Source organism: Poecilia formosa, unplaced genomic scaffold (assembly GCF_000485575.1).
Source record: "Poecilia formosa unplaced genomic scaffold, Poecilia_formosa-5.1.2 Scaffold134, whole genome shotgun sequence".
In the NCBI taxonomy this organism is placed as follows: domain Eukaryota; kingdom Metazoa; phylum Chordata; class Actinopteri; order Cyprinodontiformes; family Poeciliidae; genus Poecilia; species Poecilia formosa.
Window position 1 is genome coordinate 1,113,584 of NW_006800073.1, and position 24,986 is coordinate 1,138,569.

Here is a 24,986-nt window from a genome sequence, read left to right on the forward strand (position 1 = left end):
CTGTTTGTTTTCTCCTGTGCTTGGCAGACAACCTTATCACGGTCCAAGTACAACAATCCATGGACAAACACTCCAGCATGTCCTGCAGTCAAAGTCAAACTCCCAGCAGGCGATTTCAGAACCGAACGATCAGCAGCTCAGACCGGACAGAGACTTCATTAGAAGGTAAACAAACAGAACCGCGTTTCATTACAGGGTCTGGGAGAACGCAGAGCGTCACCATCCGACCCAGAACAACAAATAAACCCGTAGAACGAGCACAAAAACATCAAAATATGAGCTTTTACATGACATTAGTGTGGAAATCTGGAGCTATAATCAGACCTGTCAGGATAACAAAGGCTACTGGGTTTTAATTGTTCCAGAAGTTATTAAGATAAACAATAATGTTGTTTTGAGACAATTTCCAACTAATACATTGGTAATAATGGCATAATAATGCAAGAACACACTCTCAAAGATGAATGAACTTAAAATACTAAAACATTTAACTCTGGAACTGGAAGACATTTTAAATATCCAACATAAATAAATAAAACAAAATAAACAACAAATAAAATGAATCATGAAGTCTCTGTCAACAAAACTGTCCTTTAGAAAAAGGATTAGATTTTACCAAACTGAAGACTTTTATCATCCAGTTTCTGGTAGACAGAGAAAAACAACAAATCATAAAAGTGTAAATTATTGGGCTTGTTTTAACTTATCATGCAATTAATTGATTTATTGCAGCAGGCCTAACCGGCTCATGGTTTAACAATAAGTAACTGATAAAATAACGTGTTGAAGAGTACAAAAACATTTACAAAATTAGTTTTTAAGATGATATTAATGTGAAAAATCGAATCTCTAATGTTCTCTAAAAACAAGGTTTCACCAACTCAAATTAAAGACCTTTTTAAGATCATTATGAACAAAACATAAGGCCTATACCAAGACAAAAATGTTTTAAATGAAGCCAAACAATGATAAATTTGCACTCAAGACGGCAAAAAGCTAGCTAGGTTAGCATCTAGTTAGCGATAGCCTCAATCTCCTGGGTGTGTCTGTGCAACTCAAACTTTTCTGACAGAAACGTCCCATAAGAATGAAAACAGAATATCCACAATTAAATAGTCCAGTAAACACGACATTTAAGACCTACAATTAATAAATTTAAGGCTAATTCACTTTTCTTTTTTTTTTTTTTTACATTAATTCAAGACATTTTAAGGCCTTAATTTAAGATTTTTTAACATTGAGTGGAAACCGTAACCATGAAATCTGGATGTGTAAATGCATGTCTGAGTGATTAAATGAACATTTTCAATGAACTAAAAGGGGATAAAAAACCTGAAAGCCTGAATTTAAAGTCAGAATAAAACAGTTTCATACTCTACTGTCCTCGCATCATGTATAAATATTAAATGAACTTAAATTTATGCTTCTAAACATATTTTTTATGAGTTAGCAGAATAAATAACTTGCAGTGTCTCTCTATAGTACAAAATTAGCTGCCTGTTTTGCTCAGATATTTAAATCTTGCAGTAAATTTATCAAAAGAAACACATTTACCCCTCCAAAAAATCCATATTAATGAAACAAAAAAACAGAAACTTTGATATAAATAAATGTGTTTTAAATGCAGAGAAGGCCATCATACTGACAGTTCAGGTATTTCCCATTATTTCTGACTTTAATTATTTTAAATTGTTTTTAAACTCAAGTATTTCTCTCTGCTGATGTTTCCAGGTTTAACGTTTCTCACTGCCTAAAGCTCAGGAATGCTAAAAAAGCAGCACAAAGTGAAACCAGGTTAGGTCCAGATAAAATATTCCTGACTGATATTTGTGTTACATAAATAAAACAACCACTTTCCTGTGGAAGAGCAAAACAAAAAAACAAAACTATTTTTATACCAACAGCTTTTTCTGAAAAAGCTAAAAAATAAACGCATCAAAATAAAAAAGGCACCAAGTGAGAATCTTTTCTTTACCAAAGTTAAATTACTTCTATGGCTGACGCGAGTCATTTGTTATCACAAATCTTTTAATTTTTGATTATTTCTTGAAAAAATTTTATTTAGATTTAAAAACAAAATAAAAGGTCATTTTCTGCATTCTACAACGGAAACATTTTTGTAGAAATCCATAAATTGCTACTTACAGCATGATAAAAAAAACCTAAATAAAACTGAGCTCTTATTATTAAACATTTATAAACAAAATCAAACGAATTCACAGTGTGAAATATTACTGGACTTAGTTAAAAATGCATTAAAAATGAGTCTTGTGTCTGAGTGCAAAATGAAACATTGGCTTTCTAGTTTTTTCTACTCAAACTGAGACATTCAAATTATCTACACCAGTAAATATTATTAAACAGGATGTAGGGAAATTTATTTTGGCTTTTGCATAAAGTTTGCATATTAAAACCAGGAGGCTGCAGCTTCAAACGTCGAACAAAAGGAAACAGAAATCAGCAATAAATGGATTAAATTCATGTTTTTCCTTCATGTCGTTTCTGCCAGGTGTCGTTTGTTAAAAAATAAAATAAAATAAAATAATATCATAGGTAGCGTCCCGATCTTTGTTCAACTTAAAGTAAATACTTTGAGACTTCAGCTTTTGGGAAGGTCGTACTCATTGGAGAGGAATCAGACCTTCTGCTGTTTGTTATAGAAGAACGCCACAAACAGAACCAGCCAATGAGCTCAGGTTCTGACCCAATTAAAGACACACACACACACACACACACACACACACACACACACACACACACACACAAATGGAGAAGAAAACTGTTGTAACTTTTGCAAAGAATTTTAAAGAATAATTAGCAATTTTTTAATTTTTCAGTTCACAAAAACTCAAAATTAAGTTTTTTAGTTAATTAAAGAGCACATATTTAGTTTTATAACAGAAATGCATCTTTTCCTCCTCCAGTTTAGTCAATAAAGCTGTAAGGAAGTAAACTAGTGACAACGTTCCAGAGAAAAGGTAGGCCAGGAAACATCACTGCTGAAGGAGCTGGACGCAACAAAACGTATTAAACGTATTAATAGAAATTGAGTGGAAGGAGAAACAAACAGTGGCAGCCCCATTTATAGAGATTTCCTAGGGATGCATTGATTGCAGTTTTCTGGCCGATCCCCGACCTTTAAAGAGTCTGACCTGCTGATTCTAAATTTGGCCAATACCAATTTTTTAAATCTGAAATGTGGCTAAATGTAGCAAGAAAGCTACAGAGTTTGCAACAGTGGGGCAACTATTGCTAACTGCAGACGCTCAGACGTGCCTGGTCTCAGTCAAACCTCTCTAAGGGAGAACAGAAGAGCACAGAACCCAAAACCAAGGGAATTGGTGCCATAAATTGGTGCACCCCTATTTTAGACCCATAAACAACAACAGTAACATCTCCACTGAGAAGTTACGACCCGACAGAGTCTGGATGATTCTGCCAACAAGACCAACCAGCTATTAGATCAACCTGAGCAACTGCTAACCCTCCTCATTATGAAATGTAGTTTTCATTTTTTCAATAAGACTGAAGTTGAGATTTATTGTCTTTATATGAGCCTGCTGCAATAGGAAATTAACCAATTAACTGCATGATCAATTAAAATGAGCTCAATAATTGCAATTCTGATGATTAATATATTTTTTAAGGACAAATTAGTTTATAATCCATTTTATTTTTGGTTCTGGATGTGTGGTTTTTATTTCTGCCTCATTTATCTTTTCTATGTTCAAACCGTCTTCCAGTGCTAGATGCTCTTTACAAAATAAAACTTCATTTATCTTTGAGACGGTGAACCTGCAGCATAATGCTATAATCAATATATTACTTAAAAATGGTCTCAAATTTACCATAACAAATTTTACAGGAAAAAAAATGTCCCAGAAGTTATTGCGATAAATGATAACAAGTGGCATAATAATGCCAGAACTCATTCGCAAAGATCCAAAAACTTTAAATTCTGATGAACATTTAATACTAGAAGTGAAAGCTACTTTAAATATCCAAAAATAAAACAACAAATCAACAAAGTTAAAGTTACCCCTTACAGGCGAAGTGAGACCAAATCGCCAGACTTAAAACTTTTATCATCTAGTTTTTGTAGAAAGAGAAAAAAGGGAAAAATGATAGAAATATTTGAGCTCATTTTAATTTATCACGTGATTAATAGATTTAGTGACCAAGATAACAATATTATCATTTATCACGATAATTTATAGGATAATTTATCATCCAGCAAACTTTTTATTGTGTGTACACAGAAATAAAAAAAAATCTGAATTACTTTGAAAGAACAATTTCCCTGAACAATGCAGCATAACAATGGGTTAACAAGTTACTTTTAGAAAACTTAAATCTCTCCACCCAAAACTTCACACTAAACAAAAACATTTGGAGTTGATTCTGAAAAGGACAAAGTGCTGAAAGAGTTAGTCAGCTGCTTCCTTTCAAACTCTCCTTAAGAGCAGATGTACATCATGTTTATGCTCTGCTGGCTCCCAGTTATGTGGTGTAAACAAACACCAGAAAACACACCTGCAGTCGCTGTGAGTCAACGGTGATTCTGCTGTTTTCTCACTGATAACAGTGAGATGCTAGGCTGTTTCCTTGTTCTGTATCTGCTCACGCATGCACAAACTGCAGCTTTTTGTTTCGCATCTTGCATATGAAACGATAAATCACTTAAGCCAATACGTCTGGTGAAGTATTAAGCTTTGGGAAAAGTCTGAAAATCGCAGTAATTAGCAGCCGATTTAGGGTCTACAAGCACTATGGAGGTGTTTTACTGTACTGGTTTGACTCCAACTCTAAATGTAAAGCCTGAGTCCAAAGATTAACAGCGTGGGGGAAAAACAAACAAACTGTTTATTCCTAAAAGCATAAAACTGACGTGTGGGGCAGGTTTACTCAATATATGGAAATTAGTGATCATGCTTTCTGAAGCCGTGACACGTTTGTGCAGAATATTTTTACCACTTCCTGAATCAGGGGAAGTTTAAGGTTGAACTCTTCCAGGCGCTAGATCAGCACAAGTTTTGTTTCTACAAATATAAACACCAAATCCAGCAGTAAAACATCACAGACACACCAATCAGCTAGAGATCACAATCTGACAGGTCAAATAATGATTCCTCTTTCTATTCAGAAAACTTAAGCCAACAGCGTGGACTTCTGATACGCTTGTTTAGGCTAAATATAAGAAAAACAACACAAATATAAGTGATATCTAGGCCTGTCATGATCACAAATTTTGCTGGATGATAAATTTCCCCAGTAAATTTTGAAATAAATGAAATTATTGTTATTTCCAGACTTTTTTCAAGTAGTCAATTTCACCCTACCAAAAAAACAATAAACTTTAGTTTTTTAAAGAGCACTTAACACTGGAACTGGAAGATATTTTAAATATCCAAAATACAAGAACATACAAGAGCAATACATAAAATGGAAATAAAAACAACAAACAACCAAAGTCATAAATAAAATGGGTTATGACATCTCTTCAAAGAATATCATTTTGATTTATCATGCAACTGGTTAATTGTGACGAGCATCTTTAGAAGCACAAATCTGTTACTTGTGAACCTGGAACTGAACTTTTTTCTTTCACTCAACTTCCCATTTATGCATTTTTAGCAATGTTCTTTATTCCTGTTTAAACTTAGGGCTTCCAGTACTTGTAAGCAATAAAAATAAAAATTTAAATAGTTCTCTTTGTGAATGTGTAAAGCTATTTACACCAGAAGCAGCAAGTTAAAGAAGTGAGGAAAAAGTGATGTTAGGAGTTAATACAATGATTTTTATTAATTTTGTTTATAGTATTTACGTAAAAATAAATCCATAAATTATTTACGCGTCAAGTTAAGATTTCGCTTTCTAAAAGACCTTATATAGTCTGTAGATGAAACTAGTTTAGCAGAATAGATTCATAAAAGACAAAAACGTAATGTATCTACAATACGTCACTGTAACGTCACGCATTTCTTTTAATTTGACAACCGAAATACATCTCCAATGAAAACAGAGTGAGAACAGGCTGTGATAAAAAGGGAACTCTCTGTACAAACAGAAATAAATCTATGAAACGCAGAGTTGATTCAGTTTCAACCTTTGATCTGGCAAAATCCAACCCCTGCCAATAAGAGCAGCGCCGGTCTAATGTAGGCTACTTCACCGCACACAGCACCGATCTCCCGGGTAAAGGTCTAAAAACATTTTACCACAGCGTCATCGAAAGAATATAAAGCTTCACATTGGTTTGGATTCCCCTTACCTTCCAAAAGACGTTGAATTATAGAGTCGATGTTTAATTTGTCCGGCTCCGCCATTTTCTGAATTTTCTGACGTTATCGGGAAGTGAGACCTCGGTTTTATGCGTCGCACCTCTTTAAAATTCAAAACAAAGAACAAGAGAAGATGGACCAAGTGTTATTAATTTGCTTTACAGATGTAGTCGGTCGCATTCAGAAGCAAACGACACCGACAAAACCGAGCAACAGGAGCACAATCAATGAGCTAATCCGAGCTAAAGCTGCTACCCAAGTAGCATAAGCTACACTTTTTTTAGTAGCATCGGCACAACAGTACCGCGACTGCTAAGCGCTGTAATAACACATTAAGATAACAAAATGTTCCCGAACCTTTTCTCTAGAGCGGCAACTGCCCTCCCGGTACGGAAAACGATGAGTTATTTATTAACAAGGTTAAATCTTGGCCCCGTTTTCTCCTGCTTTGTCCAGGTCGCTCCACTCTTCGCCCCCAGGAACTTTAAAATAGGGCCGTTTCAGCCGAGCGTCTACGGTGACATACGAGGCTGAATCAAACCCAACTCTTCCCAGCCTTCTCAAGCTCTGATTGGTCACTCAACCCATTTCCTTTGCATCTGATTGGCTATTTGCTATGTCTGTCTTAAAAATAAACTCCGCCCACAGCAGTTTTTAACGGCTGCAAGGGTGAGCTTATGAAAAGCTTTAAACGTCGCCACCTAGTGGTAAAATTGATAGTTGCAGACTTTCATAATTTATTAAAACCACAGCTGATAGCTTTGAACTATTCGTGACTTTATTTACCCAACAATTTTATTTTATTTTAAACTCTCTGAAAGTCTATAATGTGTATGTTTTTAAAGTTGTTTAAAACATGAATAAAAGCTTGACTGACTGAATTTTTTCACTGTATTTGTCAGAAAAAAAAAACATATTCAGAAAAAAAAAACATATTCATTAATGCATACTAATAAAAATGGACAGAAATTGATCTGGTGTAATTTTCTTTTGTTAAATGTAACATTTTCACAAGGTATAAGTAGGACTTGAGCAAATTGTCATCTGTGTAATTAATCCATATAGTGTACTTCAATTAGCCAGCTAGCAAGATTATCATTTATTGATAGGTAATTCACTTTGAAATCTTCAATCTCAAAGTGCTCAATTCAATTTAGAAAGAAACCAAAAGCAATTTGCATTAGACAATGCTTAACTAATAAAAATGGAATAAATATGAGTTTCATGCGTTAGTTATCCTCTGAAGAAATTAGATTTTCTCTTAAAAAATAAGAATAACACCTGTGTAAAGTAAAATAGTATTTAAAACATGATTTATGCATTTAAAATATAAATTAAAACAAAACATAATCATGAACACTTCAACTATTAGTATAACCTCTCACAAAGATATTTAAAGCCTTACAATTTTGGCATTTCTTCTATTTTATATAGCAGCTCTTTGCTGCTTAGTCTTCTCTAACATTTCACAAGGTTGACGCATCCAGAGAGAGGAATATTAGGACATTCGTTTTGCCTAATCTCAGCAGATCAGACGTCTTCAACTCCTCAAGAGTAACTGTCCTGCAACTTATGTTCCAGCACGTCTGAACCAGATTAGCAGGCCTGTGCAACTCAGACTCTCTAGCTTGTGGTTGTATTATAGCTTGGATTGACTCTTATGACATCTTATGCTGCTCACTTGAGGTGTAACTGCAGGAAAGCTGCAGTGAAAAAATCTTTTCAGGAATGCGTTCAGTCTTCCTTCGGCTTCCAGGATGGATATCTGCAAGTTTGTCCATTTTTTTCCTTGCTTTACTGAGCAACTTTACGTTAATGAGCTTTTTAACCCTCTTAATAAGATCGATCACTTTGTCAGAAATAAAGGTTAATATATGAATATTTATCAACTTACTGCAGGATTCTGCAAACCCAATCGTTGAGTTCAAACAAAGGTCAGATCCATAAATTAGTTTTTGACCTGATGGTGCTCCTCAACGAGGAGCCGCTTAGCATCTGGAAACCGCCTCAGTGACATCTGAGCTGATAAGTGCAGGACTCCGTCTCTCATGAATGAAACAAACTGTGTTTCATCCCTGCGGTGAAGAAAGTTCTACACAGAAAAAATTAAACAAATGTTCAGCTTTCTGCTGAGAACAGCACAATCCATCCATCCGTCATCTTCCATTTAATCCAGCTGTTAAAGTCCGTTTAATCACACAGCAGGTTCTTTTGCCCAATATGTGACCCGATTCTGATCTTCTCACCTCCAACAAAATTTGATTTGTTTCAGTTCCATATGTGAAACTAATTCAGATACGTATTAGATTGTTTTCAAGTCGTCTGCAGTCGGAATGATCCGACTTTATTCATCCGACTTTTACACCATTAATGTGCATCATCATTCTGCACCAGAGGAAGCTGGACGGACGTAAAAATGACTGAAAAAAATCGTAATCATGAAATTATTAATGGAGTCCATCGGTGAAGCGCATCACATCACAATCCCAAACTCAGACTCTGTTGCTAAACATTGTTGCTATTCTTTCCACTTTTTTGTTTTTTTAGCTTCTTTATCTTATTTTTGGGCATCAGCATCCATCGTTATGGCTGTAAAAGCAGCGTTGATTTGTGATGTCAACATTCTTCTTCTGTGCCTGTGAGTCGCTTTGGAGTCATAAAAACCAGAAATCTGAATGTCGTCACATATTTCAGTAGAATGAACAACACACAAAAAATCAGACTTCAGAAAAACAAGTCGGACTTTAATGTCATCTATAACTGTGTTTGTATCTCATTAATTTTTAAAACATTTTTCTTCATTTATTGAAGTTAATCTCCATAAATAAAGTATCCAGAAAATGTACTAAAGTAAAAGTAGCAATGTGTTAGGAACATATTACTCAAGCAAAGGTAAAATGTACAGCGTAGTAAAACTACTCCTACAAGTAACTTTTTACAACCTGACCTCCAATCCAATAGCTTTCTAAGACTGAACAATAAGGTTCAATCTCAAAGTCTGGGTTAAAAAAAACAAAAATCAGGAAAAATAAGCTCAACATTCGTTCCTTTTTTCTCTGAAATAGAAATGTTGTACAGGCTTTTAAGTGAGCTTGTGTTTATGTAGCAGAACAATAACAAAGAAAAATCAAATCCAGATTTTAATTGATCAAAAAAAATGAAGTTCCCTACAAAAGTCCAAACTTAAGTTGAGTTGAGATGACTCAACAATTTGAAGAATAAAAGACCAACATTCAACTCAGTTATCTCATATGGTTGATTCATCACCTGGTCATGATGGTTTATGTGTTTTTTCCCTTATTTTTGAATATTATCTGATATCAGAAATAATCAGGTTAATTCAAAGTAAGAATCAATGTCTGTGAATTATTGCTGGTGAAAATAAGAAAGTTAGTCCAGTAAATGCAACTGGTTCCGACCCAGTTCTGTTTGGCTAATTTCCAGTAGCGTTCCACCATCGATCAATGAGGTTTAATCTCCAAGTTTGGGTTAAAAAAAAAGAAAGGTCAATATTTGTACTCTTTGTGGTTTGAAATAAAGATGTTGTAATATTACAACACTTGGTCTTTCAGGGTTTAAGCTAGCTCGTGTGTTTATGTAGGACAATAAACTCCATTCAAATCCAGCCAAGAATGGTTAAAAAAGAAAGTTTCCTATAAAACTCAGGTCGAGATGATTAAACAGACAATTTATGTTGGGAAAAGTCTTTAATTTGAAGAACAAAGGATGAAAATTCAATCCTGTTGTTGACAAAGACTTTCTCAATCATCTCTAATGCTGGATGGAAGATGGCACAAACGTTTGGCCAGATTGGTTAAATGTCTTTATTTTCTCAATAGGTTAAATAATGTCTGATGTCAGAAATAATCAGATTAATTCAAAGTGAGAATCAGAATTATTACTGTTAAAAATCAGAACATTAATGAACTGAGGCTAAAACACACCAACATTTGTCTCATACTATAAAAATCTTTCAATTTTTCTACAATTTCTCTTTATCAGATTGTTTTTAATGTTTGATTTTGATGTTATGCAAACCAAAACTACCAACACGTCTATTTTTAAAGCCGACATCCCTCCCTGTTTCTTCATTCATCTTTCTCGTGATCCATGAAACCAGCTGGATGAGTCAAGACCTCACGGTCTCTGCTTCTCGTCTTCGTCTCCTCCTCTTCGTCATCGATTTCCACACAGACAGGTGTGGAGGGAGCTAGGATAGCTATGGAAACCTGCGTGGGATTTGTTTATGCCGACTGGGTGAACTGATGGAGAAAACTGCCAATCTTCCAGATGATTCATTTAGTGTTTTTTTTTTTTTTTCAACTTGTGATGGATACAAATGGAGGAACTACGCAGCATCACTGCTGCAACAGAATAAAAACATGCATGAGATTTTATTTCTTGTTGGTTTTTTCTTTTTTTTTTTCCAGGAAATTTGTGAACTCCGTTTCCAAAAAGAGGGGAAAGAGAGGGGAACATGAACAGGTCAGAACTGGTTTCAGCTCCATATTTCCTCAGTGTTTCTCAGGCTGGAGTGTAGCTCCGCCTACACCTGACATTCCTCTATAAGTAACGTTTGTTTCCTCACACTGCAGCTTCCAGACGGCCGCGCATCGGAAAACATCTTCAACAAAAGCCTCCAGACCTCTACAGGTGTTCAAAGAAGACAATTAGGTAAGTCTTTTCATGCAATATGAGAAAGAGCATAAAGAAAACAATAAAGAAATAAATGTTTTAAAGGTATTTAAAAGAATCTTTGATAAATTATTTTTTTCTCTTTTATTCTGGAATTTAATCATCCAGTTTGGAGTAAATTTGCCTTAAATGTTCAAAACTAAATTAAATAAATTAAATTAATTACATTTTTTGTGCCACCCTTCATATGGGTTGTTGCTTCTTTACAACATTTTTGTAAAGAAGATTTAAAGAATTTCTGATTTAAAGAATCTCTGATTTCTGATTTAAAGAATCTCAATTTAATCAAAAATAATAGTTAATGTCTGATAATAAAAAAAGAATAATCCAAGATATTTTAACATTTAAATCAAATTTGACTGATTCTTCTGCACACATTGGTATTAAAAAGTCTGATTTCAGGTACCCTGATGTGATCAAATACTCACAAAATGGTCACAATTATTTTTAATTGCATCTCCCTTGCTGGACGTTGTGAGGCAGTGGCCGAGCCTTTAATGGGTGGAGATCTCAGGCCTGTCTGGGCACGACTTTGATTTGAAAACGTTGCTTAAACCACAGATTATGTGGCAACATGCACCACATAAGTGTTTTGTCTGAGGGAGTGTATCCAGCTGAAGCTTTGACAAACACACAGATTAACTGTAACAATGAGTGAAACAATAAAAGATTCATTCTGAACATTGTTTTTAATTCAGGTAGCTTTAGAAAATCTTATCTTAATGCCTAACAAATTCAAAATTTGTAAAAAAAAAAAAAAAAAAAAAAAAAAAGGAAACAAAACCCCCACTGACATTTAACATTTATTTTACCTTTATGCATGTAGTTTTTTTCCACAATGGGATCGTCAGCTGTTCAGATGGCATGTGTGGCCTTCGGGGTCATCGGGCTCGTTGGGGTCATCGTCTGTTGCGCCCTTCCTCTCTGGAAAGTGTCAGCCTTCATAGGAAACAACATTGTGACGGCGCAGGTAAGCATTTATGATTCAGAGAACAAAATATATCTTATGACTTAAGTGATCAGAAAAGTTGTTTTTGTAGGTTTTATGTTTTATTACTCGACAATTATGCAATAATATTTTATGGTGCAAGCAGGAAGTAATTTAAATATTATTATTGTAGGTTTCACTATTTAATGTCAGTTAGGATTACCTGTTTATAGTGGCTAAATGCCACAATGACTGAAGAAAATAGTTTTTTAATTGCCTTTTAATCTTCACTTCTTGGCTCAAACATACTGAACATTCTTAAATAGGACCTATGATACAAAATTCACATTTTGCACGTTTTTGTATTAACATTTTGGTCTCAACAACTTCTGAAAACAGCCAAAAGAGTTTCAAAAAGCCATCCAGCTGTTTTTGGGCAATAAGTTCATGTCTAGAAAATGTGTTCTTCCAAAAACCTTCCAGATCAGCAGGCACCACCCGTTACCTAGCAACCCCAGTGGAATTCCGCCCGTTACTTAGCAACCCCAGTGGATTTCTGCCCGTTACCTAGCAACCCCAGTGGAATTCTGCCCATTACCTAACAACCCCAGTGGAATTCCGCCCGTTACTTAGCAACCCAAGCAGAGCTCCTGGGCATTTGTACAGCACATACAGTGGTCCATTAGTAACTATTAAGGCTGCATACTTTGGGTCACTGTCCAAGTGGAAGATCCATTGGAGCCCAAGCTTTAACTTCCTGTCTTGGGTTCCTGCTTCAGCATTTCCACATCGTTATTTCCTCATGACCATGTGAAGTGCACCAGTCCCTCGTGGTGCAAAACATCCACAGAATATAAATCAAGTTTGGTTGATGTTTTGTGACTTACAAGTTTTCTACATTTTTCCTCCAAACAAAGCAAGAAACTTGCTTCTACTTAATCCAGATCTTGTGAATTCATCAGGAACCCTCAAAGTCCTGACATCATTTGGCCTTTCCTAGATTGCTTACAAGTTTGACAGTGTTTACTGGGTTACAGGAAATGAAAAGAAAATGTGTTTTATACAGTGCATGTGAATGTCTGCTTCTGCATCTTTGGGTGTAGGAGAGCCAAGAAGGTCTGTGGATGGAGTGTGTGAAGCAGAGCACTGGGCAGCAGCAGTGCAAAGTGTACGACTCCCTGTTGCAGTTAGGCTCTGACCTGCAGACCGCCCGCGCCATGACCATCATCAGCTGCATGCTCAGTGGGCTCAGCCTCCTCATCCTCTTCTGCGGTGCCGACTTCACCACATGTGTTCAGAACGAAGAGGCCAAGCCCAAAATCAGCCTGACGGCCGCAGTGGGCCTGCTGCTGGCCGGCCTGCTGGTGATCATCCCGGTCAGCTGGTCGGCACACAACACTGTGAGAGACTTCCACAACCAATTGGTGCACGACTCCCAGAAGAGAGAGCTGGGAGCGTGCATCTATATCGGCTGGGCAGCCGGCGTGCTGATGATCCTGGCTGGAGGTCTGCTCTGCTGCTTCAGCAGATCCAGATCCAGCAGCTCCGGAGGAACCGCCACCTACTACAGCAACAGCGCTTCAGCGCCAAACAAGAACTACGTGTAGAGGCCGTGTGATACCAGAAACTGTAAATACTTTAAGCTAAGAATATCTGAATCTGATTATTATCTCCATAATTTTAACAGTTGGTGCTGGAAGGCATGAGCTCTGTAAAGTTTTATTTCCAACAGTTTCTGAGCTGTTTTTTTTTCTATCTTGGCAAAATAGTTGAATTTCCATGAATTTTCTAGAAATTTGTGACATATTAATGTAAAATACATATGAAGAAGTCTCTCTAAGCAGCTAAATGACATATTACATGGATTGTTACAGGCAAATTACAAGACAATAACCCAAATGATCATGTTGTTTCCTGATTTAGTCCATTTTATGTTCATGATTTCTTTGCTGCCAACCAGATTTTCCTCAGGAAACATTTTCATTGTTGTGTTTCTCAAGCTTCTGCATTACTTTCTATTCATAAAACTAGTTTTGTTTCTCATTTTGTACATTGATCACAAGAAATTATTAAAGCTTCGTCAGATACAGATATGTTTGGAAAAATGAATAAAATGTATTGAAAAACACCAAAGACAGATTCAGTTTCAGAGAAGTTTGCATTTTTTAAAAGTATATAATTTGAAGCTAAAAAGCTAAGTTATAATCACTAACAAAAAAATGCAGCATTATGGTTTTTCTGACTTGCTGTTAGCTCCATTTTGTAACATGTTGCTTCAAATATAAAATGATGCACAAGTCTGGGTTGGTCTGTCATAAAATCATATTTAGAGGGTTTTCTTCATGTAGGCACAAACACAGCAGTATTTGTTGGATGTTGCAATCTAGTCTGAAATTTTTATCTGATGTTTCCGTTTTTGCTGGTAATACATAACTTCTCCTAATTCAAAGAATTTCCTTACTTTGTAAAACTTATAAAGATAATCAAAGTCTAGTTAATTTGATTTATAAAAAGATCAAAAATACTGATAAATGTTTATATTCATCTTGTGAGGCTCACAAAACTTTGACAGCGAAAGTAAAAACTTTTTGCATAAAGTCTGCAAAAGTGCGTGTCATCTTAAAAAGAAGAAGCACAATTTATGTCTTACAACTTAAATTCCCACAAGATACAATTTGCTGAGAACAGGAACCACTGTAGATGCAAAAAAGTCAAGACAGTTTTGAATTTCCTTATTCAGTTTGTATAAGAGAAGTCCGAACCACATATAGATCATTATTTCAGTCTCTGATCCATATTGTTTAAAGTCTGAATAAATAGAAGAATCTGCAGCACCTGATAAAGGTAAGAATAATTTCCTCTTTACTTATTTCAATGTTAAGAAAAAACTTATTTAACTGAAATATAAGTTGGTGTTTAAAGCTAAAAAGAATATGCATCCAAAGAATATTCAAAATTTAATAAGTGTAGAGAGTGAAGGTGTGACCTGAGAGGAAAATGTAATTTAAAGAAACTAAGTTTACAGACCTCTTACATGCATGTGATATCAGTTTAAAGAGGGATTTTGTGGATACATTTTGTGGAGAGAAATTAAGCAAAGTACTAATATTGCACAATTTAAGAGAAAAAATGAGTACAAAAATAATGCGTATTAATCGAATGACTTAAATTATTCCAACTATTAATTTATGTTAATCAGTGTGTATGTATTTTCAGCTCTGATCTGAAGGTAATTTGTAACTGGAGGTACATTGATGTATGTGTATGTACGAGAATGGGCTGACTGGTTGGAGCTGATAGAACAGCAACAGTAACTCAAATCGTTCCAACCGAGGTCTGCAGAAGAGCATCTCTGAACATACAACATGTTGAACCTGGAGGGGCTACAGCAGCAGGAGACCAGACCGGGTGCTGCTCCTGGCAGCTAAGAACAGGAAACTGAGGCTACAATCCACACAGGCTCACCAAAACTGGACAGTAGGAGATGGAAAACGTCGCCTGGTCTGATGAGTCTGGATTTCTGCTGCAACATTCGGATGGTCGGGTCAGAATTTGGCATCAACAGCATGAAAGCCTGGATCCGTCCTGCCTGGTATCAACGGTTCAGGCTGATGGTGGTGGTGCAATTAGTTGCATGAAGAGCCACATAAAAAAATCCAAACTGAGCATCAAGACCTGCTGTGTGAAGGTAGCCTTAGTGGTGCGGCCTAAGCAGTGACGAAGTGCTGTCTAACTGTGTAACGTTTCCCAAATCAATGTCCAAAAGCACCAGCAGTTTCCAAACAATGGATCTGTTTAAACATAACCTTAAGGTCAGGACTGGATAAGACACGGCAAAGGACATAATCACTCACACACATTTCCATTTGTTGTGAGATCTGGACAGGAATTATATGCCGTCTTTGGACAACAATCCTCAAATCTTCCAACGCTTCCTGCTTTGGATTTAGGGGTAAGTTTGTAACAACTGCTGTTTGTCTCCATTGTCTCTGTTGGATCTCAAATACAGGCTACCAAATGTAGCCTGGCCCTTCCTGTTGTCCGCTTTATCGGGCATCGGCGTCCCACTAGCAGGAAAACAGGGCAGACCCAGAACCCCCTGTAGAGACTATATATTCCTTGTGGCCTGGAAAAAACACAGGATCCCCCAGAATGATCCCACCACCTGAGTGACCCAACCCTCAATAAGAGGATGACGATGGATGGTTGACCGTTACCAAAGCCGGAGGAAGACAGGGAATAATTTCTTTAATTATTTGCTTTCTGCTGTTATCTTTTGCAGAATGAGATCCTCAGCAGCTCAGATGGTTTGTCTGGCCTTTGGGGCCCTCGGGCTGATTGGAGTCATGAGGTGTTGCACCGTCCCTCAGTGGAAAATGTCTTCCTTCACAGGACCAAACATCGTTACCTCACAGGTAACTAAATATTGTGTTAAAAAGAGACGATCAAAAGGCTTGTTATGGTTGCAATGATCATAGTTGTGTTTAGGTAACTTTTATGGTTTATTAGTCAGCTATTATTGTATGTTTAGTCTTGTTTTATGGTTTAAACAATGTGCCAAGTCTTCATCACCTACAAACCTAAAATTAAAAAAAATATTGCCAGACTTGGACAACTGATGTCCCAACAGAATTTGGCTCTGATTTAGTTCTCATCTCATGCTTTTGTGTTTAGCAGGCTCGATTACTTTAAAGCTGTTTTCCCAGAACTATCAAAACAATAAAAAAATAATAAATTAAGACAGGAGATATTATTTGAGTGCTTACAAAAATAAAGAGATCAGCGTTTGAGTCCAATTCTGAGGTCCTTATGATGGTTACCTACTGCTCAAAGAATAGAGTTTAAAATCTCACCAGCAGTTTTCAGAGCACTTCCTAGTCAGACCCCTGACTTCAACTTTGGTCTTCTTCAGTCCTATAAACTATTAAGACCTTTAAGATCATCTGAATCAAACCTACACACCACTCCAAGAATCAGAACGAAACATGCTGAAGGAGCCTCAAGTTTCCTGTCCACTGCAGGACTGCTCCCACACCGAGCTCCTTTAAAACAACGTTAAAAACCTTTTGTTTTATGTTGCCTACCGTTAACTTTATTATAAAAATCTGATTTATCTTCAAGTATGCTGTTGTTAATTCCCATGTAAAAGCACTGAGTTGTCTTTGGCTGAAACATATCCATAATATCCATATCGAAAAATAATCTCATCAGAAAAGTCTTGACATCATCATCTGGGCTTCAAAGTTTCACTTATAAACTTCAGGCTATTTTAATTTATGTAATTTGTTTTGCATAGGATCACACAAAACAGAAGTCTCTAGTCTTTTTCTTTTTTAAATTATTTAAAGACTTAGTAACATTAGATCATGTAAACTTCTGCAAGATCAAAGAGAGTTAATTCTCAAAATAGGAACTCTCCCAATACTTTGGCATTCAAATTCAAAAATACTTTATTAATCCCAAAGGGAAATTAAATGTTGTAACTCATAAATTTAGATTCTTCATGAGTTACAACACTTAATTTCCCCTTGGGATTAATAAAGGGAAATTAAATGTTGTGTAAATAGAAGTTAATTTGGTTATTCTATCCGATTTAATGTCAGGCACTGAGAAGAAAATGTGTTTTATAGTTATGTAAATGTCTGTGTCTTTGTTAGGTGAAGTATGAAGGTCTCTGGATGAACTGTGTGAAACAAAGCACTGCACAGCAGCAGTGCAAAGCGTACGACTCCATGCAGGTGTTAACCTCTGACCTTCAGGCCGGCCGGCCCATGACCGTCATCAGCTGCATCCTCTGTGGGCTCAGCCTCCTCGTCCTGCTCTTTGGTGCCGACTTCACCACATGTGTTCAGAACGAAGAGGCCAAGCCCAAACTCAGCCTGATGGCCGCAGTGGGCCTGCTGCTGGCCGGCCTGCTGGTGATCATCCCGGTCAGCTGGTCGGCACACAACACTGTGAGAGACTTCCACAACCCATTGGTGCACGACTCCCTGAAGAGGGAGCTGGGAGCGTGCATCTATATCGGCTGGGCAGCTGGTGTGATACTGATCCTGGCTGGAGGTCTGCTCTGCTGCTTCAGCAGATCCAGATCCAGCAGCTCTGGAGGAACCGCCACCTACTACAGCAACAGAGCTTCAGCTGCATACGACGATGTCATGTAGAAGCTGGATGGAAGGGACTGGGGTCCAATAGACGGGGAGACAAGAGGGTTTAACTTAATGTTAACTGTTGGTGCTGGGAGGCATGTACTCTTTATTTTCTACTTTTTTCAATTTTGTAACAACAGGCATGTTTGTAAAAGGAATAAAGCATCTAAAAACACAGAAGGCTTAGTTTCAAAGAAAAGTTTGATTATTTTTGTAAAGGCCAACTGAGTGTAGTTGCTTCTGTTTCATGTAACTACTGTTGAAGTTCTATTGACCCTTTGCGACCACGTGAGCGCAATACCGTCACACAGAGAGTGTGCTCATAGTTTTACCAACCGCCATAAAGAAGAAGTAGCGCTCAGTGTTTGAGGAAGTAAACATGGTGGAGCATATTTTATGATTTTAATGTTGTTGTCCTGCAGGAGCCAGCATACTTAATCTTCATTATAGTCTGTTATGGTTGTTGTTTTTCTTCGCAGTTGGGCATAACAGGGCACAGAACAGGGAAAAATGTGACCTGGACGTTAGGCCACATTTGAATCGGATAGGCAACAGACATCCAAGAGGCCAATGTTGCTTGGATAACTGATACAGGTCACATTATGGAAAAAATATCAGAATTGGGTCACTCTGGGTTGCACTTTGGGTCCAAGATGCAACCTTAGTCGTTCGAAGCGCCATGAAGGAAGTGAGGAGTGGGAGTATTGAACAGAGCAACTGAAAATAATTTCCCAAGTTGTTTTACCAGTTCATTCACGGCTTCTACTTGTTCGAGAGCGCATACGATGTTTTGACGTCCATCATGGTGAAGTGGGCGGAGTTCTGCAGAGCATGACGTCACGTGCAAAGGGTCAATACTTTTATTTCGGTAATCTTCTGTATAAAGTAGCCATAGTAAAAGTTAACAGACATAAATGCAAAGGCTAACAGCAAGTCAGAAAAACAGACAAATCATCTTAATTTTAGCTTCAGCCAATAAAGGACGAAGCTCTTATGGTGGTTGATGGCTTGCTCAGATGGCTTTAATAAACCATCTCATCAGTTCCGGCCTTCTCAAAATTCACTGAATGCTACAATTATTAAATAAAAAAAACCTCCAAGCTAACACAATTTGTTATAGACATCTTCTGTTTCAAAAACAAAAATTGCTAAGAGTTTGACTTTATTCTTTCTGATATTTTAGCTTTTACTGCTTTCTTTCTTTATTGTCTGGAATGAAGAAATAAAGCAGTTTTGGCATATTTTGCAAAACTACCCCAAAAACTTGTAGATTGGAGTTTATCCAATCTACAAAACTGCAGAGCCCAGTTTTTAGGTTAAAAAAATTCCACAAAACTTGACAAATTGATTCCTGAAATCCAGATATTGAGTCTTGCAGTGTTTTACAATGTAAACAAAATCAAAACCCTCTGCTGAATATTTGCCAACGGTGACAGCAAACTAAAAAAACAAACGGTGACATCCTGTCTGATGCCTGCAGACGCTCCGTTTGCTGAAAACATGAAACCACAGCAGACGTGTAAAAGACTAGGCAGCTTTGAACTTCCGTACTGCACTACATATGTGAAGCAAGAACCACATATATTTGGCACCAATCTATAATCCAGCTCGTTTAACAGAAGAACCTCCAAGTCCTGATCCAACTGAGTCTTTTAAAAAGGTAGGCATTTTTTATGCTTTTTAATCCCAACAGATTTCACTAAGGCAGAAAAAATAAATTGTCTCATTCAATTAAATTTATTGGAAATCCATCAAGAATATATGTTTTGTAACTTACATTTACTTTTTCATGCATTTTATATTTATTACATGTTTATTACATGTAGGGTGGTGGCGGCTCACATCATATTTACATTCAGTGCCTGAAATAAGTTATTCTGAATCCATGTAAGATTTGAATCAGTTGAGTACCGGACCGGAGAGTCCAAACCAACAACACTGAGGTCCAGCAGAACCAGCACTGTGGGTCTCCCACAGCCTGTTTTTATGGATGTCAATGAACACTTTGACTAGGCCAGTGTCTGTACTGTGGAGAGTTTTGGGGAATTAAAAGTGGAAAACTCACTGAACATATTAAAAACATCCAGGACTCATATTTCCCTTTTCCTGCTAAAACTGCACAAAGATAATTACTCGCCTAAACAGAAACAGACTGAAACACATCAAAGTGACTGGTCATTGTTAAGAAACCGTTTCACTGTTGAAGCAGCTTTTTCAATTATCCTGATAAATCAAATGTTGGGGATTGGCTTGTAATTCTGCAGCACTGATTTGTCCACATTGTTACTTTTTCATCAATGGTTTTATAACTGCTGTTTTTATAGCCAGTGGGAAAACAAGTTCACATATGTTTGCTGAAGGAAAGTAATCGTAGCGTTCAAATCCATCGGGCGATTCAAACTTTGGTTTTGCTCGATGCGAGAATTTACCCCTTTTACATTCCAGCTGACTAACCACAAGGCACCGACTGTCACGCGACACGCAGACCTGCAAAGCGCGCGCACGCACGCACGCACACACACACACACACACACACACACACACACACACACACACACACCCCATATGCCACACGCAGATGCAACGAGAAACCAAGCCTCACAAACACAGAAATACTGGGAGCCAATCCAGGACGGGCACCTGCACACTCATGTTTGCATAATTAACTTTATGACACCAGTCATATCACAATAAATGGAGACAGAGCTGTTTGTACACAATTCCTGAAAATCAGGACTTTGACTTGATAATTTTGATCTAAATTACTAATTTTGTTAAAGGGGTTGGGCTGTTATGGATTTTATATCATGTCTTTCTCTCATCAAAAACATACTGCTGCAGTCTCCGGTCGAGCCTCAGAGCAGCAGAAGAGCGTACCACAGTCAGGGGCGGAGCTCCGGGGGCTGGGGGGAGCGGCGGGCCCCCGGCCCGGGCCTAGAAGGGGCCCGGATGCGAGGCAAAATGTGACGTCAGTGATCCAACCCTTTATCCTGTATCATGGCTGATGAGAGCTGGAGAAGGTGGGCCCACTTCTGTTGAATATGGCGTATGTAGAAATATAAGGAGTGTTAACCCAGTAGGTTATATAGTAGCTGATCCAGGCATTCTTGACTCATGGCTGCTAAAAACTTTACCAGACCGACTGATTTTAGTGACTCAGTGGATGTAAAATATTGAATAAAATGTTGTGCTTCATGACTAGCTTTATTTTTACTCTTACTCTTACATTTAACTTTATGATACACAAAATTACAAGTGGATCGTCCATACTGTCTCCAAGTGCATTCTGGGTAAATCTTGTCACCATCCATCCACCAGTCACTTGTACGTGAAGGAGCACACCTGCTGTTGCTGAGCTTACTATGTTGTAAAGTTTTGTTTTGTTTTTGCAAACAAGGAACATACAAGAACAACATAGAACACTAGTAACTACAAACACAGACACAACATCCAAGGGCTTTACAGAACATAGAACAATTATTTTACAAAGTCAAAATCAAATCGGTGCTCGAGGGTTGCAGTTCTTTAAGGACAGTTATGATTTGAATGGCTTTAGCATTTAAGCTTAATTTTAAGGATTCGATATAGATATTAATAGAAGATCTGGAAATTAGGCTTTTGCTGTAAATATTTGGAGGTGTGAATATGATATTTACCATAAATAATAAAAAAGTTAACATAAAAATTCTGTTTTGACAAGATTACATTTCTCCATCCCAAACAAAACATCCTTATGTATTAAAAATAATAGAGATTTTTTTTTATGAAAGAAAACGGGCATATTTCTCCAGAATATTTTGGTGTAATTACAATCCCAAAAGAGATGAAGAAGCTTTTCTTCATTAATTTTACAGAAAGTACACATAGGGTCCAGATGTTTTAACAGGATAAACATTCTGAACAATTTTATAAGAAATTTCTCTTACTTTATTATTTATTAAGTTTTTTTTTTTTTTTTAGGAGCAACCAAGTCCACTTCCAATTTATATTTTCAAAAATGTTGGACCAAATGAGTCAAGAATGACTGGGGAAGCCTACTAGACCAAACCAATATGAAATTTCTTAAGAGCATTATTCCACCAGTCCTCTCCAAAATTTAGACCCAGTTCAAGTTCCCAAGCTGCCTGAACTTTGGTACTGGGTGAGGAGTCAAAAGACAGAATTTCATTGTAAACCTTTAGAGATATACAAGTTTTGAAGAGGATCAGCTCAGAAACATCCCCCACTACAAACTGTTGAAAGGGGATGTGCCTCTAACTTGCACCATGGGAGACCCATAGATCTAAACCAAATTTAAATTTTGTGGATGTGTGCTGCCCAATAACACAGTTGGAAATTTGGAAGTGACTGAATCCACCACTGAATTTACATCTGTTAAGTTTGGACTTGTTTGTAGCTGTTTTTTTATGTAGGCTGCTAAATGTTGAACATGTTCTGTGTTAAAGTTGTTAAACAGATTTTTGACAATTGAGAACACTTGAACTTGTTGTGGTTTTTAGTGTGCAGGAGCTCTGGCGCCCTCTAGTGTGTATCTGTGCACATCGCTGCCAGAGGCCCAATCCTGCATAGAGGCCCAATCCTGCATAGAGGCCCAATCCTGCATAGAGGATGATGCCAATGGTTGGATGATTGTTACCAAAAACCAGAGGAAAACCCAAGAATATTTAGCAGAAAAAGATTTAATCCAGTTTTTTAATTTTTCTTTTTTGCAGAATGGCATCAAAAGCAATTCAGATGGTTTTTGTGGTTCTCAACGCCATTGGGCTGATTGGAGTCATCATCTGCTGCGCCCTGCCTGAATGGCTTGTGAGACATAATGATGATGATTCGGTAACAATATAATCAAAAGGCATTTTATGGATGACATTAGCATGATAGTTATGATTAGTTAACTTTTATGTTTTTTAATCAACTACTATTTTATGTGTTATTGTATAATTTAACCAGAATGTCTTTATAACAGCTGTTATAAAAATGCTGTAGAAATGAAATATAATATTGACTTTGCAGTTTTACGCCTCATCAGAAACTTACAGATTCCTGACATCATCTGTTCTTTTCTAAACTGTTTAAAGACTCAGTGATATTAATTTATATAAACTTCTGGTTTGGATGGGAGTTTAAAAAGATTCTCAAAGAAATAAAAACAATTCTGGCATTCAGTAAAACGAAATTCATTTGATTTTTCTATCAGATTTAATATCAGAGCATGCTTAATAAAGTGAATGTAAATATCTGTTTCTCTGTCTTTGGGTGGATAGGAAACCCATCAAGGTCTGTGGAAGGAGTGTGTGAAGCACAGAACTGGACTGCAGGAGTGCAGAACGCATGATGACTCCAGGTTATCAAATGAAATTCATGCCTTCAGGAATTTCACCATCATCAGCTGCATGCTGGGTATTCTCAGCCTCCTCTTCCTGATCTTTGGTTCCGACTTCACCCCATGTGTTCAGAACCAAGACACCAAACCCAAAATGATCCTGGCGGCCGGAGTGGGACTGATACTGGCCGGCCTGCTGGTGATCATCCCGGTCAGCTGCTTTTCAAATAATTTTAGAAATGCACCAAAGACAGTGAAGCTGGGAATGTGCACTTATATCGGCTTTATAACTGGTTTGATGTTGATGCTGATTGGAGGTCTGCTCTGCTACTTAATCAGATCTGGATCCAGAAGCTCTGGAGGAGCCGCCATCTTCTTCAGCAACAGAGCTTAATTTAGTGGCTTAATGGAAGGGACTGGTGTCCAACAGAATCCTGATACATAAAGTATACATAAAATATACTCGATACATCACCCAGCTCTAGTCCAAACAGCAAAATTTAGAGGCTTTATGGAAGATACTGGAGTCTAATAGACACGTAGACAAGGGAGGTAATTTGGTAAAAACACAGAATACCAGAGATTTATCCATAGAATAACTGAATCAACATATCTTCATAATTTCATCCATTCGTAAAGGAAGATAAAAATGTATTCTCTAAATTTTTATTTCCAACATTTTAAAAGTTCTTTATTTTTTTTAGTTCATTTTGGCAAAAAATTTTAAATCGCATATTTTTTTTCTTGGAAATGTCACTTAAACTTTGACATTCAAAAGAAATATTAAGATGTATAAAGTGTTTCAACATAACTGCACAAATAATTTTGTTTGCTAATTTAATCTCTCATACTTAATTTATGCCATGATTTCTTTATTCTATTATAGAACGCTACCAAGCAGATACGCCTCAGGAAACTATTTTATGTTTTTCAAATACTCTTTTCCTCCTATATTATTTTCTATTTACTAAAGTGGCTTTATCCATTTTTTTCTTTACAAAAATCACCAAAAACCGTTAGTTTTTCAGATACACGTTTTTGTAAAAAGAATAAAATGCATCAAAAAACACAGAAGACTTAGATTATTACTTTATAAATGAAGATGTTTTAAAAATGCAACAAAAATAATTTTAAACTACATAATAGAACATCTTCTGTTTAAATCTTATGCAGAAGAGTTGTCTACCTTTATTTATAGGTTAGAATGAAGCTTTAAAGAAAAGTTAAGGATATTAACCTTTTGTTTAAATATCAGGATGGACCTGAAATGCACCATAACCTTTACAAGTGAACTAAATGTGAATTTTTCCAATTGTAACATATAAACTTAAAATATTTTAAATAAATGTTTGCCTTTGGTACCAATAGTTTCTCAACAACTAATTTCACAATCACAATAGTTACTTTCAAATATTACCTGGTTGCACCCTTCTAATACAGTCAGGTTTCAGTTAAAATAAAACCACTTCAAGTACAGAAGCAATGTTACATTGCAAAGATATCAGCTGTTTGCAACAAAGCCTTAACATGACATATAGTGTTGAGACGCTTTACCAAGGTCGAGAAAGAGTCACACGCTGTTAGACAAAGGGCCCACAGTAAAGAGCTACATTTTT

General features: G+C 36.7%; 4 protein-coding genes across 6 annotated transcripts in view; 3 read left to right on the top strand and 1 right to left on the bottom strand.

The window, feature by feature from the left end:
- Positions 1-6,812, bottom strand: part of ppp1caa (protein phosphatase 1, catalytic subunit, alpha isozyme a) — an 18,528-nt gene extending 11,716 nt beyond the window's left edge. Inside the window, exons 1-2 of the mRNA XM_007562152.2 lie at positions 6,639-6,812; positions 6,272-6,383 (exon numbers count right to left, since the gene is read on the bottom strand). Of these exons, the coding sequence (XP_007562214.1) occupies positions 6,272-6,326 (55 nt within the window). The 5' untranslated portion in view covers positions 6,327-6,383; positions 6,639-6,812. The remainder of the gene's footprint in view (positions 1-6,271; positions 6,384-6,638) is intronic.
- Positions 6,813-9,976: 3,164 nt separating this feature from the next.
- On the top strand, positions 9,977-14,037 carry LOC103144962 (claudin-4-like). 2 transcript variants are annotated; one of them, XM_016676429.1, is made up of 3 exons: positions 9,977-10,955; positions 11,803-11,946; positions 13,008-14,037. In XM_016676429.1, exons 2-3 carry the CDS (start codon positions 11,815-11,817, stop codon positions 13,509-13,511), a joined length of 636 nt encoding a protein of 211 aa, XP_016531915.1. In that variant the 5' UTR covers positions 9,977-10,955; positions 11,803-11,814; the 3' UTR covers positions 13,512-14,037. The 2 variants fall into 2 exon arrangements, with proteins under 2 accessions (XP_016531915.1, XP_016531916.1); XM_016676430.1 differs by lacking the exon at positions 9,977-10,955 and having other exon boundaries at positions 11,795-11,946.
- A 2,852-nt stretch (positions 14,038-16,889) lies between these two features.
- On the top strand, positions 16,890-18,223 carry LOC103145010 (claudin-3-like). Its single transcript, XM_007562223.1, has 2 exons — positions 16,890-16,907; positions 17,562-18,223. Exons 1-2 carry the CDS (start codon positions 16,890-16,892, stop codon positions 18,063-18,065), a joined length of 522 nt encoding a protein of 173 aa, XP_007562285.1. The 3' UTR covers positions 18,066-18,223.
- A 1,360-nt stretch (positions 18,224-19,583) lies between these two features.
- On the top strand, positions 19,584-24,084 carry LOC103144961 (claudin-4-like). Of its 2 annotated transcripts, none has more exons than XM_007562154.2 (3): positions 19,584-19,710; positions 22,763-22,880; positions 23,312-24,084. In XM_007562154.2, the coding sequence occupies exons 2-3, from the start codon at positions 22,764-22,766 to the stop codon at positions 23,762-23,764; spliced, it is 570 nt and encodes a 189-aa protein (XP_007562216.1). In that variant the 5' UTR covers positions 19,584-19,710; position 22,763; the 3' UTR covers positions 23,765-24,084. The 2 variants fall into 2 exon arrangements, with proteins under 2 accessions (XP_007562216.1, XP_016531919.1); XM_016676433.1 differs by lacking the exon at positions 19,584-19,710 and adding an exon at positions 20,882-21,070.
- The last annotated feature ends 902 nt before the right edge of the window (positions 24,085-24,986 follow it).

What these genes read in the sequence shown, in the direction of transcription:
- LOC103144962 (XM_016676429.1), top strand. Translation starts at nt 11,815, where the DNA reads ATGGGATCGTCAGCTGTTCAGATGGCATGTGTGGCCTTCGGGGTCATC. An exon ending in ACAACATTGTGACGGCGCAG is followed by an intron (nt 11,947 to 13,007) that starts GTAAGCATTTAT and finishes CTTTGGGTGTAG; the next exon opens with GAGAGCCAAGAAGGTCTGTG.
- LOC103144961 (XM_016676433.1), top strand. Translation starts at nt 21,048, where the DNA reads ATGGCTGATGAGAGCTGGAGAAG. An exon ending in GCTGATGAGAGCTGGAGAAG is followed by an intron (nt 21,071 to 22,762) that starts GTGGGCCCACTT and finishes TCTTTTTTGCAG; the next exon opens with AATGGCATCAAAAGCAATTC. An exon ending in GACATAATGATGATGATTCG is followed by an intron (nt 22,881 to 23,311) that starts GTAACAATATAA and finishes TTGGGTGGATAG; the next exon opens with GAAACCCATCAAGGTCTGTG.